This window comes from Ylistrum balloti, unplaced genomic scaffold (assembly GCF_031769215.1).
Source record: "Ylistrum balloti isolate Yb309-2 unplaced genomic scaffold, AGI_CSIRO_Ybal_v1 Utg370214, whole genome shotgun sequence".
NCBI lineage: Eukaryota > Metazoa > Mollusca > Bivalvia > Pectinida > Pectinidae > Ylistrum > Ylistrum balloti.
The window spans coordinates 973,042-989,099 of NW_026782182.1; the positions used below are offsets into that span (position 1 = coordinate 973,042).

Genomic DNA, 16,058 nt, shown 5'->3' on the forward strand with positions numbered 1-16,058 from the left:
TGGTTCCCCCAGTTACGATTCTAGCCGCTTCTAGTTGAATACTTTCTATTACATTTGACTGGGTTGTCGTTATATTATCCCACACGATATTGGCGTATTCTAGAACTGGCCTTATGAAAGAAAAGTACATAGTCTAGTTTACTAGTCTGCGGACGAACTGTAACATGAGGCTAGTATTTTATTAGAGTTACTTCCCCTCGAAGGTTTCTCTAGCCCATCGGTAACGCTAAGAATTATTCCTATGTAATAATGTTGAGGTCAACATCCTCAAACAACTTGGTTCATGAATGTTTATTCCAAATGAGTGATCCATATAACAACACCTATATATAGTACAGAGATTCAGGGTTCCCTTAAATTACATTTTCTGGAGAAAGTCCCTGTCTCCTATATTTTCTCTTTATCAGTCATTTAATTATTTGTCTAAAATATGTTACTTCCCTCCAACATATTCCATTTCGCACGCTATCATTACTCTGCTGATATAGAGTCTAGCCCCTACACTGAAAACGTGCTTCATTTCCCCTCCATATGAAATCCAACTAATCAAAAACATACATGTCAGGTCTACTGGGCATGTCTGGTGTCCAAGTACAGTTCACTTATTGTTCTCCGTTGCCTGGCTTCGTGTTGTATGATTGTATGTGCATGACTTTTTTTTTACATATAGAAAGTTTATTATTTCAACTTATTAAAATCACATTTGTTGTATGTGACGTGTCTGATCGTGGGAGGAAACCCATATCCCTTCAAGGAATCGAACCTCAGAGGCTAGGTTAAAGACAAGTGTGTTACAACTGTGTCACCAAACCACCGCCAGATCATGATGATGCATTGGGTTTTTTTTTTGTTAAAGAAGAATATGATGATGATGATACATCGGTACATATTACGGTATGTGCCAATATTTTGTGAATTTTTTTTCGAAATATAAAGCAAATTTTAAACACACGTTTCAGTGCAGGCATGGAGCAGGCAGTTCAACATTTGAATTTTGTTGACCAACTTGCCCACGTTTCAAGGCAGTGCCTATTTCATATTACTTCACCTGAAGAAATACGAAACAAATAAATAAAATAAAGTTGACTAATGTATAAGTTTGCAGAATCGTTGAGCATGAGAACGACCGAGGTGTTCCGATTTGTCTGATTCATTCAAGCGCTTGATACTGATTGCAGTGTGGTAAGGTGAAGACTAACTATTAAGGTTTTGTCGATATCCACCAACGTGCCATTTAAATATCGCCATTTTCATATTTGTATTCATAAATATGCATTGTTTAAGAGTCTGGGTCAATATCTTTAAAATGAAATATGCTATGATTTGCTTTGGATGGATAAACGATCTCGTATTGAAAACAAAATGGCGGACACCGGTGAAAGGCCAGTCCAAACCACTGGGAACAACAGATCTTATTACCTATCATTAACATTCGATTCGACACCTTTGCTGAGTTTCTTATTCTATCGTCTTACTAAACGCCTGTGAAAAGAAAGTGTTTCATTACTGTGGCAATTAATTACACAACAAAAAACGGAACAAAGCAACCAAGGTTACAAACATAGGAACTAGTTAAGGATCATGTCAGTTTGTTTTTTGACATGAAAAAGGCAAATCCATATGACGAACTATGCCAAAACAATGTAGAACGAACATATAATAAGGTTATCTTGTAGACCTAGTATCAGTCGGGCAGCGCTTTGAAATAGCGAAGCTAATAACATGCCATAATGTCTTTCTAGTTTAAAAGTATCAAGAACACAAACCACCAATAACTGGTTAGTGTTTTAAGAAACGAAGAAAATTTTGTGCACTATAGTGCATAATCAATCATGCTTTGTCTGGCGACGTGCATTGTACATCCAACAACTTTAAGATTTTTGTACTTTTCTCAAAAACCCCTCCACCGATTTCAGTAAAGTTTTGCAGAAAACTTTCCTGGCCCAAGAAGAATAAAAAAAAATAATGAATTACACAGTCTCCAACCCATAGGGGCCTTGGAGTGGATTCAGAAGTGTTTCTCAAAACCCACTCCACTGATTTCAGTGAAGTTTTGCAGAAACCTTCTCTGGCCTAAGATAACCAAAAGTTATGAACTTTACAGTCTCCATCCCATAGGGAGCGGGTCCAAAAGTGTCAAATGGACTAAAATTTAAAATATCTACTCATAAACACCCATATAAGATATAATCAAACGCTCTACATAAATGGAAGCATCTAATGGTGCTTTAACAAAATTGTGAATTTCATGACACCACTGTCTCGCATTTCCCCATGAGGAGGGGGTAAAATTTGCTACATTTACAGGAAAAATAGAGTTTTGGAGCAATTGTTTGTTTAATTTCCATTGGAAATACATGTACATCATGTACAAACTTGGTTAGGATTATCGGCAAAAGATGACAGCTTGATGGTATACACATATAGATCCTGGCTGACCCCAGGGGCTGATGGGCAAGGCCAAACAGGGGGTCAAATTGACTCGGATTTCAAAACTCTGAGTCAGTTTGAAAAAACATGAGTCAATTTCTTGTAATGGCTATATGAATTGACATTTTAGCTAAAGTTAGTGTGTATATATTTACAGTGTCACCTTGGCTATGGGGCAATGTAAAAATTATGATGCCCTGATTTGTTGAAATACAATGTGCGTAAAAGAGCTCCTACACTACTAGTCACTGGATCTTCATACTTGAGGTATAAGTTCACCTTGGTGATGCAGTGTGTCTGTATTAAAAGTAGGTCACTCTGTCCTGCATTTTGATCTTTGTCATACATCAAAGTGAAGTTGTTTGCATTCAGTTTCACATTCAGTGGGGGACTGTACACTTTAGTTTGACAAACTGTGTTCTTTTTAAAATGCTTAAAGATTTTATTAGAACACCTTAGACAAATCAAATTAGATGGGATCGCCTTTTGTTTTGCATTGTGCATTTTAAACTTTGAACATAACTTTGAATATGGTTCCCTACCCCAGGGGGCCTTAGTGACAGGTCCAAAAAGGGTAAAATTGATTGAAAATTCAAAAGTCTTCGTCTCAATACCAAACTATGGTAGATTACAAGTACTCTTCATGGATGGAAATTTCATGACCCCAGGGTCTCGCATTTTCCCTTGTGGAGGAGGTAGAGTTTACCATACTTCATAAAGGAAAATAACATTTTTTAGTGTAATTTGTTTATTTTCTATTGGAAGTAGTTTAAACTTGGTAAGAATTGTTACTATAAGATGACAAATATACCCTGGCTGATTGATGGGGCTTATAAACCAATAAAGGTTATTATTGACTGAAATTTAAATTTTTCAATACCCTGATAAGGTAGAACAAAATATACTTCCTGGATGAAAGTGCCTTAAAATGCTTTACCAAAATTGAAAATTTCATGAGCCCAGGGTCTAGTATTTCCTGCTGGAGAGGGGGTAATGTTTACTTTAATAGGAAAATTACAATTTTGAGCATAATTTGTTTATTTTCTTTTGAAATAGCTCAAACTTGTGGTTAAAACAATTAGTATGACAGTTTGATTATATGCACATATTGATCCTGACTTGTCCAAGGGGGCTGATTGATGGGTTAAAAAGGGTAAAATTGTCTGAAATTTCAAAGATCGGCTCAATACTTGGATGTGATAGAACTATTCATGAATGGAAAGTTTAAATAGGAAAATAACATTTTTTGAGTGCAATTATAGATGGTTGGAAGCGTTAGCATAGGATAGCAGTTATGCACAGTTTACATGTGTATTACATGAACAATGTAGTTACAGTTATTTACTTTATTAAAAAGATCATTTCTATGACATGTTACAAGAAGAATCCTAGCATTGTAAGTGAGGTGACTGTAAATGCCATTGGGCCTCTTTACCTTGTTTGATTGATTAAGATCCTGATTTATTTTGTTTCATTTTTTTTTTTTTTTTTTTGCTGCAGATGTCTGAAGACTGAAGATTGCATGAAGATGCCTACTTTTCGGATTTTAAATAGTTCTTTCTGGACCCTGCGGCAAATTAACAATCTGTCTTTACATCGATGGAAAAGAATATACCCTTGTGTGCCAAATTTATATTACTGTCATTCTGCAGCTTCTGCACAGGTCAACTTGCAGGATAGGCAGGCTGTTATTGTTCATACACGACAGCGGTTGGAAGATAAACGTTTCACGATTAAAGATTCTGATCCAAACAGCAACAAGAAGAGAAACTTACGAGCAGTATTCTTATGTGAACAGTTCAATAAATTGCATTTGTCGTACACTGATGATAAATCTTCAACTAATAGTATTGATTTTGAACAAGTTTTTGAGATGTTCAAATGTATAGGTTCAGATCCTTCTCAACTGTCGTCGAAGGTTGTTGTGGATTGTGTTGCAGCATATGTTAGGCTTTCACTGACTGTTTGTACAAATGAAGCAGAGCAGAATAAATGCCTCACTATGGAGGAGTACTGTAAGTTTGAGACACATTTAAGCAGCATTCTGAATGACTTGTCTTTGGAAAAATTAGTGCAGCTTTATAACACTTTCTTTGAATGCCGCCAGCGGAAAGAGCAAGCTGTTATATTCCAAGCTTGTGAGAAATTACTTCAAGACAGGATGTCTAGTGTTCAAGATCCATCTGATGTTGTCACATTATGTAAAGTTGCTGATGACAATGAATACAGAGTGCTGTGGGACTCCGTTGAAAATTGTATACTTCTGTATGTTGACAAGATGTCTTTAACTGAAATCATGTCTTGTCTGCGATCTATAGTCAACAGAGCTTCTCTCAATGTTAACAATATCAATATGAAGCAACTCCTGTTGAAGCTTTGTTCCAAAACCCTTGAATTTGAAGTTCCGCCACTCTCTTTATACCACCTAACAGTGGTTACCTCAGTTATGAGGAAATTCTCTGTTGTGAATGAAATGTTGCTAAAACAACTTTGTGATAGAATTCTACAGATGAGACCAGGAAAAAATATTGAGGTATCTAAACCTCACACAAAGAAAGTCTGTAACATACTGAATCACATAAGCAGATTTCAATATATTGATGGAAAAGTATTTGACATGATCGTTAATCAGATATTAGATTGGAAAGATTTGACACCAGAAGATGTTCAAGTCAGTGCAAAAGTTTTAATTAATGCTGGTAATCTTAATATGTCTCTCCAAGGAGGTAAAAAACTTCTTCATAAACTTATGGATGCAGAGAAGAATATGCCAACATTGAATTTATATGATCAGGTCCAGTTATTATGGGCCTGCTGTGTTATGGGCCAGGAAAAAAATGAGGTTGTGGCTGAGAAAATTAAGACCTTGTTCCAATCTGAACTGCAGTCATCTTTTGGAGGTAATTATAAAAATAATATCGCATCTTGCTTTGTTGGTCAGATATTATTTAAAGTTTATTAGCTACCATCATCTGATGATGGGCTATTCAAATCACCCTATGTCTGTGGTCAGTCCAAAAAAAACTTCATTATTGCTAATAAAAATTACTGGATGGGTCTTTCTCAAATTTCATTTGTAGGTTTCCCTTGGTCCCTAGTTGTGCCTGTTTCATTTTGGATTGATCAGAAAAACAAAATGGCTGTCAGGTGGCCATGTTGGATTTTTACAATGAAGTTTGTTATTACCATTTCTTGAGAAGCACTTGGGAAAAGGCCTGTAAAGACCTGAGTTTGGGACGTAAAATAAGGGACTTGACAGAGTTACCTCCTTTCTGTAATGTGTTCGCTTGATTTTCCGAAGACTGGAAACAGTACTCCAGTGGAGTAATTATCTTGTGCAACCCAATCCTTGAAAGTGCCCGTAAATAACAGGCTATATTATGGTATACCCTGCGCTGTACATTAACCTTTCCTTGTTAGTGCTCTTTTCCGTTTATTTATAGACTGATTTTGATGAAACTTTATACAAACATTCATATTAAAGTAGTGTGTGCATGAACAACTCTCAGTTACTGAATTTAACAATTATTTTGGCTGAGTTATGCCCCTTGCATGTAATGCAAATATGAACATTGTGTTGAAAAGACAGGAAATTTTTAATTCTGGGGTCAATTTCTTTCAAACTTGATATTGTTGTTCAAGAAGAGAATGAATTTGACAAATATGATGTGCTTTACATGTGACCCTGTCAGAGTTATTTTCCTTTTATTTTTTTCATATTGTTAATCTTGTCCACAGATCTGATCTCTTGTTGCGTATATTTACTGAGTTAAATGTTAATCTTGTCCACAGATCTGATCTCTTGGTGCTTATATTTACTGAGTTAAATGTTAATCTTGTCCACAGATCTGATCTTTTGTTGGGTATATTTACCGAGTTAAATGGTAAACTTGATAAGCATAATTGCCCTGATTTCCTCCAGTGGTGCTCTGTCAATTTATTTTAAGCTTGATACACTGAGTTGCCAAAACATGAAGTTGTGTTTTCCTGAATAGCAGTTTGATTCAACTGAATTTGGAAGAGTTTGTTGTTTTCAAGATGTTTATCTTGTCCCAAGATCTTCTCTCTCGGGTTTCAAGTGATTTCTTTGTAAACTACCATTATATGAAATATTTCGTATAATTATCCTGAATGTCATTGTGATTTTATAATTGTAGGAAAAGTTGTTGTCCTTTGTTAACCTTTGCTATCTTGTCCAGATATTTACCGTCTCAGTTTTTAACCAATTTCTTTGAAACTGGTAGGCTTTAAAACCACAAGATGTGATAGTGTTTTTATAAATAGCATTTTGATTGGGCATATTTCATAAAGTTGCTGCCCTGTGTTATTTTCAGCAATTTGATCTTGTTCAGTGTACATTATACTGTATGTCATGTTGTAGATGATAAGCGTGCGGAAGACCTGATGTTGATGAGGAAACTTCGTGACATCGCCATGACCACTGATATTCCGTTGAACTCGCTTCCTTTTTTACCAAAGTTACAGAAAATGGAACAGCAAAGGGTATGTGCATTACAACAGGTGGCATCACATTGGAATTGTGACAACAAATGAAAATAACACCATACCCAGATTTTCTTTGAAACATCCTGCCTTTTTGACCTTCTTTCAATGGAACATTGTTACATGTGTTATTAAAACTTATTAAATTTACTGGCCTTATCATCTGTCTTACAGGTGTTTGTCATATTAACAATGTATCTTACATATGTAATGACACTTTTTTGACGTAAATAAATAACAATGTCTCAATAGTGAAATTAAGAAAGTTCTGATGTTTTTTGACATTCTTAGTTCACCCAAGTAGTACTAGTAGCTACACTTTATAGTAAATGATAATAGAATCTCAACATTATTCTGTCTATGAAATACATTAAGTTTAGATGATGAACTCAGAAGAAAATTTTAACATCTAGTTTGCCAGAGTCTTACGGAAATTAAAAAGCTCTCAGATTTGTTTAAAAAATTTTGTACATGCATTAAATGGCAATTTGCCAAAAATGATTAGAAAGGATAGATACAGGGCTGCAGTGGCAGAATGGTTAAGGTGTCTGTCCATGACCGTCTTTATCACTAGTTCTCAACCTCAGGGTTGCAGGTCAGTGGACAACAACATACATGGGCAGTCATATCAGGTACTGGCCACAAGTTGGTGGTGTTCTTCAGGAACTTTGGCTTTCCCTCCACCACCCAGAAAGCAATAATAAACATGTATAGATGGTAATGTACCTTGTAGGTACAATGTTGTTGTGTCTGCTTTGTTTTATACATGTTTGTATATATCGGAGACATCTTTACGAGTTTTATTATAACAGCATATAGATTCCTTGTGTAATTGTACCTGTATTTCTTTTTTTTTCTAGAAAATGAGCCAATTTGAGAATGCCATCTCTGACAGTATAGAAATAGGTTTACCCAAAGGTTCTTATAGCAAAGATGTTGTCTCACCAGCAGGGCACAAGATAGGTATGTCCAGTTTTTGATACATGTACTTTCCTTCTATGTTGTGTGTATTACCGCTCTTCCGCCATATGTATCAGCAACATGGCCTTTGCATGTTTGAAATTATTTAACTTTCTATATACCTGTCCTGACAGGACACTATGGTGTGGAGTAGTCTGTCTATTGTCAACTCTAATTTGTCCAGAGATCCTCTTCCACATTTTTAGATTGATCATTTTCAAACTTTATAGTCTTAATCACAATGATATGAAGTTTTCCTGAAAGGTAGTTTGACTTGACTTTTGGAAGAATTACTGCCCCTTGTTGTTTCTGTAATGTTAATCTTGTCAGAAGCTCTATCAATTTCCATCGCTGTCTTTTTAAATTTTGCAGACTTTATAACTATGTCATGACATTGTGTTTTCTTCAATAGCAGTTTGATGCCGTAATTTGTTAAGAGTAATTGCCCTTTCCCTCATCATTTTAATGTTTTAAGCCATTTCTCTTGATAGGCTTTATAGCCATTAATGAAATGGTGTTTTCCTATTTTCCCAATTATTTCAATCTTGTCTGAAAAATTCTTCCCTCTGGTTTGAACAAATGTCTTTGTAGGCTTTAATACTTTAGCAAGAGGTTGTGTTTTCTTAAACAGCATTTTGATTCAACATTACAAAGAGTTACATTCCTTTTTTTTTGTTCAGCATTTTTATTTATTGTTGAATTTTTTCATCTTAAAATTTGCTTTAAGTTATCACCAAAATATATTATGCACAGTATTCTCTCTCTGCATTTTGACTTGATATTATAGTTTCCATATTTGCATTCAATAGTCAGTAGTGAATATTTATGTGGCATGGCAACGGGGTTTGTTTCTCCGCTCTGAAGTATTGTTGCTTAATAAAGAAACATAGGAAGGAACTGATATTGAAAGGAAATCATATTTACTTAAAAAATCTTAATCCAAAATAATGATTTTTTTTTTCGTTATTTCTGAAATGCTTTTATGCACTTAAACTTTAGTTTGATCCTAAACAATTTGTGTTTTGGCCACAAAATAATTGTATGTGACTGCTTACATATTGGTTATAAACACAGCTGATCTTACCCGCACTAGTTCAGTATTACATAGCCCAAACATCTCTTGCAACCTTTGAATATTATTTTTGTCAAAGGAGAAAAAAAATTGAGACATGGAATAAATACATGCACTTCAATATGAACCTATTTTGGGTTGCACTAATTATGTAACTTTTGAACTCTTTCAGAAATTGAACTCTATGTGGATGACAGCGGCAAAGCAGTAGCTAAAGATGAAAAGAGAGAAGACCTACACCGGTAGAGTAACAATATTATGATGCTCTGTTAATTAATTTTTTGAAAGGGCTTATGCTGCGTAAGCCATGGCTCGTCTACAGAATTAATAAGATTTAGCCTCTGGTATTGATAGAAGAAGAGGCCCAAGGGAATTTTATGGTCATCAGAGCTATTCAAATCACCCTACGTCCATGGTTGTCGGTCAATAAACACTTTTTTGTGATCGCTATTTCTTCAGAGGTAATGGATGAATCTCTCTCAATTTTATATAAGGTTCCTCAATGTCCTTAGTTGTGCCTGTTTGATTTTGGAATTGATCAAAAAACCAAAATGGCCAACAACAGACGACGATATTGTATTTGGCAGTTAAAGATTATTATAGCTACTTCTTCAGAGGAATGTTCAAATTTCGTATAATTACTGGTAAAAACAGAGGAGAGAAGAGAAAAAAGAGAAAAGACACTAGTTTTAAAAAAATAATAAAAATCAAACAATGAAAGGCACCAATAATCCCTCTTTAGTTGTTAAATTTGTGTCATAGGAAGTCTCTAAGAACATAACTGCATTGAACATCTAATCTAATGCAATTGTAGCATTGGAATTGCCATCCAATCTTAATCATTCATTGAGAATCCAGATTTGAATAATTATTATAAGGAAATTGAGCAAATATGCCCCATCTTTGTTTTCTGGGGGCAAATGTGAAACCTTGGGGTCATAAAATTTTCAGTTTAGTTAAGCACCTTGAACCCTTCAATCCATGAAGCATTTGATTCTATTGTATATGGGTCTCCAAAATCCCTGAACCAATGTTGATGAAATTTTGCAGAAACCTTCCATGGTGAAAGGTGCACCAAACTGAATAAGAGAGTTCTGGTCCCCTGGGGGCCTGAGGGGTGGTGCCAAAAGTTGTAGAATAAACTTTAATTTGAAAAAAATTATCTCAAATTTGTTTTCATTTTTTCCTTATTTGGTCTGAAGCATTCTGTGTGACAGTTAATTATTTTTTTTGTAAATCGTGGGTTTCAGCCCCCTTGGGCCAGAAGGGACTGAGCCCAATAGGGAAAGTAATGCGAATTCTTTAAAATCCTACTCCTCCTGTAGGAATGATTTGATTTTGCCTAAATTTGGTATTAAGTGACGCAGTCCCTTTGGGCATCTTATTGACCAAAGTATGTTTGATTTCAATTGGAAATATTTAAACTTGCTTTGAATTATTACTATAGAATGGCAGTGCACACATTGACCCTTGCTGACTCCAAGGCGCTGATGAGCAGGGCCAAAGGGACCAATTTTACTAACATTTGAAAAATCTTCCTCTAATGCCCAGGTATTGTGGATTCAAATACTCCTTCATTTGTTGCATCCTGAGTATTTTTTATACTCTTTCCTTTTGTTTTATACAGGGTTGCTGTGAAAGGAAGGGGATACTTCACATACTCCAAGCCAGACAATCGTCCTTTAGGCTGGGTGGTAATGGAGAATCAAAACCTTGCCAAGGAAGGCTTCAAGGTGTTAGAGGTAGAGCTCATACATAGAAGACATGTTTTGTAAATTTTTATATGATAGGGTGGGGATAAAGTGTTACCCTTTGTTCCTAAAACATACTCCAGACATCTTTTTACCCAATACATGGTCCAGGCACCTTTATTCTCAATAGACAGTCAAGACACCTTTGTCCTCATAAGATGATCTAGACACCATTATACTCAATATATAATCCAGACACTGTTGTTCTCAATAGATTATCTAGTTACCTTTGTTTCCAATAGATAATCTAGTTCCCTTTGTTTCCAATAGATAATCTAGTTATCTTTGTTCTCAATAGGTAATCCAGACACCTTTATTCCAATAGATAATCTAGTTACCTTTGTTCTCAATAGATAATCTAGTTATCTTTGATCTCAATAGATAATCTAAGGTACCATTGTTTTCAATAAATAATCTAGTTACCTTTATTCCAATAGATAATCTGGTTACCTTTGTTCTCAATCGATAATCTGGTTACCTTTGTTCTCAATCGATAATCTGGTTACCTTTGTTCTCAATCGATAATCTGGTTACCTTTGTTCTCAATAGATAATCTAGTTATCTTTGTTCTCAATAGATAATCTAGTTATCTTTGTTCTCAATAGATAATCTAGTTATCTTTGTTCTCAATAGATAATCTAGTTACCTTTGTTCTCAATAGATAATCTGGTTACCTTTGTTCTCAATCGATAATCTAGTTATCTTTGTTCTCAATAGATAATCTAGTTATCTTTGTTTTCAATAAATAATCTAGTTACCTTTATTCCAATAGATAATCTGGTTACCTTTGTTCTCAATCGATAATCTGGTTACCTTTGTTCTCAATAGATAATCTAGTTACCTTTGTTTTCAATAAATAATCTAGTTACCTTTATTCCAATAGATAATCTAGTTACCTTTGTTTCCAATATATAATCTAGTTACCGTTGTTCTCAATAGATAATCTAGTTACCTTTGTTTTCAATAAATAATCTAGTTACCTTTGTTTTCAATAAATAATCTAGTTACCTTTATTCCAATAGATAATCTAGTTACCTTTGTTCTCATTAGATAATCTAGTTACCTTTATTCCAATATATAATCTAGTTACCTTTGTTTCCAATATATAATCTAGTTACCTTTGTTCTCAATAAATAATCTAGTTACCTTTATTCCAATAGATAATCTAGTTACCTTTGTTCTCATTAGATAATCTAGTTACCTTTGTTTTCAATAGATAATCTAGTTACCTTTGTTTCCAATATATAATCTAGTTACCGTTGTTCTCAATAGATAATCTAGTTACCTTTGTTTTCAATATATAATCTAGTTACCTTTATTCCAATAGATAATCTAGTTACCTTTGTTCTCAATAAATAATCTAGTTACCTTTGTTCTCAATAGATAATCTAGTTACCTTTGTTCTCAATATATAATCTAGTTACCTTTGTTTCCAATATATAATCTAGTTACCTTTGTTTCCAATATATAATCTAGTTACCGTTGTTCTCAATAGATAATCTAGTTACCTTTGTTTTCAATAAATAATCTAGTTACCTTTATTCCAATAGATAATCTAGTTACCTTTGTTCTCAATAAATAATCTAGTTACCTTTGTTCTCAATAGATAATCTAGTTACCTTTGTTCTCAATATATAATCTAGTTACCTTTGTTTCCAATATATAATCTAGTTACCTTTGTTTCCAATATATAATCTAGTTACCATTGTTTTCAATAGATAATCTAGTTACCATTGTTTCCAATAGATAATCTAGTTACCTTTGTTTCCAATAAATAATCTAGTTTCCTTTGTTTTCAATAGATAAATATAGTAACTTTGTTTTCAATAAATAATTCAAACATATCTGTTCTAAAAAGATGATCCGGTAGCTTGAATTAAAAATAAATCTACATATTGGTAATTTTGCTACTTTTGACCCTAACTTGGCAAGGAGAGTAGCTTTTATGAGGTCTGGATTACTTGGAAATTGTGAATAGGAAAAACCATTTCATTTAAGCAGGAATTGAAAAAATAATTCATGCTTTTTGAATAAATTTGTAGATTGACAATTTATTCTATTATTCAACTTTCTATAAAACACATTGATACTTTCTTTATTTATGCCCATACCAGTGTAATTTACAGTTGTAGTGTCATCTTTTGGATTAAAAAAAGAAACTTCTATGACAGCTGATTGATAAGTTGTGAGCGTTGTATTGAAGATGTTTAGAGATATCCTTCTCAGCTGTACTATTCCCAAACTATTTAAGGCTGTGTACCTGAAGACTGATGTCATTTGGTCTCTTTATGAGGTGGCACTCTAAAGTAAACAAGGTAAATGACTTTTGCAAAATGGGCAGAATTGCTGAAAGAGCAGTAATACATGCATAAGAAACGTCTAGCATCTAAGGATATCCATACTAATGCAGAAAAAAGGTGTGTTGTTCCACCAGGACAATGCTCCTGTTCACAAGTCTGTCTTTGGCATGGCTGCCATTAACTATTGTGGCTTTGAATTGATTGAGCATCTGCCTTATTCACCTGATCTGGCTCCATCAGACTTCCATCTATATCCAAACTTGAAAAAAGGCCATCTTCTGTCTCTGGTCAAATGATAACGTCATACATGCAGAAGAGGACTTTCTGAATGGTCAAGAATGGGACTTCTTTACAAATGGCACTGAGGCCCTTCAACATCGCTGGGAAAAATGTATAAATGCTGAAGGGGATTATTTTGAAAAAAAAAATGCAATAAGTCTGCCAGAAGTCAAACCCTTAAGTATGAGGCTCACAACTTATCAATCAGTCCTTATATGTAGAGATTGCACCTAAGAATATAGGCGTACACTTTGAGAGATATTGAACAATTTATGTCCTTTTTCTGGGAAGAAATTGATATTGTAGTTCTTTATTTCATTTTTATTATTTTTTTCAGATACCACATTACGATTGGATGAAAATTGGGAAGAAAACAGACAAATTAAGCTACCTCTTAGAAAAGATTAAGGATGTTATACCTTCTACGCAGCCTTAACTGAAAATGACACTTAATTGAAAGAGAATAAATAGTTTGAAATTCAGATTTGTTAAACCAATTTAGATTCATCAGCCAAACTTTTGGAAGCTTGCTGCAGAAAAAAAGACAACTTGAAACAACTTAATTGGAGCAGATAAATCTGCAACATTATGTTCAATTTTGAATCCAAAGGACTTAAAAAAGTTCTTAAAAGTAGATTTATTGAATATATGACTGGTCAACTTGGAAGTGTATGCATTAAAGACAAAAAAGATGCCTTTGAAACCAACACTTCCCATGTGTGTATAGTCATTGTTTAATTTGGCAAAAATTGAGATGATTTTAAAATTTTCCTGTATATATGTTTAACACTTAAACATTATATAAAAAAAGTTGAATTAGATATTTGTACTTTGCACAGATGGTGAAATTTGAATTTTTTAACAGTTTATATTAATGGTAAAAGTTGAAATGCAATAGAAGTTTTCTGGTATGTGGTATAGACTGCTTGATTAGATGTTAAAGGTGAAAATATTAAATTTGTGATAAAAATTAAATACATAAAGTAAGAATTCTGATCTTGAAATCCATCACAAGATCTCCAAAAATGTAGTCAAGAATATTCTGTAAATGACCATGTACAATTAAAGGGTCATTCTTACCTGTATTTGTACATAATGTTTTCCTTGTCCAGGGAGAATGTGACAGATGTATGATATGGACTCCTGCTAGTCATCATTATTTTTGTTGGAGATCAGTGTGTTGATAATTGGTGGCAATCTGCATTGAATGTTTGTTCTCACAAGTTACTGTTAGCAAATTAAAATACACTGTACATATATATACCCGAAAATGATACTTACAGGAAAAGGACTGAAAAAAATACCAGCAAAAAACCTGAAAACTAACCAGGTCTTATCCTGCAACCTGGAAGTGATGAGCCTTGAATACATTGTTAGTGAGATTGCCACCAGCAAGGAAGCTACATCTCAAAATGACCCTGGCTGTTTAGGGGCAATAAAAGCAGCAAACAAGCTCATCATTGGTCATAATATCTATGTAAAAAAAATGTGAATAAGGCGTAATATTTATTTATTGTGTTGTCAACTTTAAATGGGACTTCAATAGCTCAATGGGTAGAGCTTTGTGCCTATGTATTCTCCGATGTGAAGATCCCGAGATTCAACACTCTATACCCGTGGCAGTTCTCAGCAAAAGGAGCAGTCTGTACTGTGATTATGTAATTGGGAAAGGCAATGTGCCCTAATTGCTCTGGATAGCATGTGACGGGCCTTGTATATAATCTTCAGTAGCTCATGGCTATGTCTCAGAATGGCCTTGGCTGTTTACAAGGAAGTGAAACCAGCAAATAAAAAATTTTCATGGGTCATAATCATTTTCAAAAGTGTATGATTTAGATGTAATACCGATTTATTTCATGGTCAGCATTAGATGTCAGCTTTTAAAATTTTATCTGAATATTGTGACCAATTGTAGAAAAAAGGCATAAAATCTATTACTGTTATTTCAGGTGATGCTGATCAAGATGGTTCAAGATCTTTATAGAAACTTGCCTTTTAGATCTTACATCTGTATATATTGTTTAATGAAATGTGTTAAGATACTGAAAGAGGTATTTTTGATAGATTCAAAGTTTTCATTATTTTTTGAATGGATTAAAACTGAAAATAATGCAGCGAAAATGAAATTTAGAGGAAAGAATAATCTGGTTTGATAAGATTTACACCATATTTTCCTTCCTGCTTTTGGTAAAAACATGACATTCTGGACCTATCATTCTTAGGAGGTGCAAATTGTAAACACCAGTTATAAATTTGTCCTGAAAAATCTTGATATAGATTTTACCTGCAATGGAGTTGTTGATAAGTGTGTGTTCTGGGGAAAATGTTCTAAGATATTTTCTGAATGTTGAAGTGCTATGTTTGTAAAATAGTGGGTAATGTAATGAAATAGGAATGAAATATTATTGGAGGCAACAACTCTTGTGATATAAATTTGAATAAATAATGTACAATCTCGCTGTATTTGATATTTGATATTGTAAAAGTATTTGTGAATAATATATATATATACATCAAGCACCACTGTTAACCCAAACCCCATTCCCCCCAAAAAAACCAAGCAAACAGAAAAACTTTCATATGCAAGTCACTTGTCCTCCCAAAATGAGCACGATTTTTGACACGCCACAACAGCTGATTAAACCATGTCAATAATTCCGCACCGGATAACATGAATTATTACTTCACTGCTTAATCCCCAGCGGTGCTCAGACATTGACTAGGGGAATGCACAACTGTTAGGAAGGAGCGCCTCGACAGACT

General features: G+C 34.1%; 1 protein-coding gene across 2 annotated transcripts; it reads left to right on the plus strand.

Moving 5' to 3' along the window:
* Positions 1-1,165: 1,165 nt before the first annotated feature.
* On the plus strand, positions 1,166-15,752 carry LOC132551765 (FAST kinase domain-containing protein 4-like). 2 transcript variants are annotated; one of them, XM_060215902.1, is made up of 7 exons: positions 1,166-1,182; positions 3,931-5,330; positions 6,812-6,933; positions 7,794-7,896; positions 9,138-9,207; positions 10,593-10,707; positions 13,633-15,752. In XM_060215902.1, the coding sequence occupies exons 2-7, from the start codon at positions 3,953-3,955 to the stop codon at positions 13,729-13,731; spliced, it is 1,887 nt and encodes a 628-aa protein (XP_060071885.1). In that variant the 5' UTR covers positions 1,166-1,182; positions 3,931-3,952; the 3' UTR covers positions 13,732-15,752. The 2 variants fall into 2 exon arrangements, with proteins under 2 accessions (XP_060071885.1, XP_060071884.1); XM_060215901.1 differs by lacking the exon at positions 1,166-1,182 and adding an exon at positions 2,675-2,697.
* Positions 15,753-16,058: the final 306 nt, after the last annotated feature.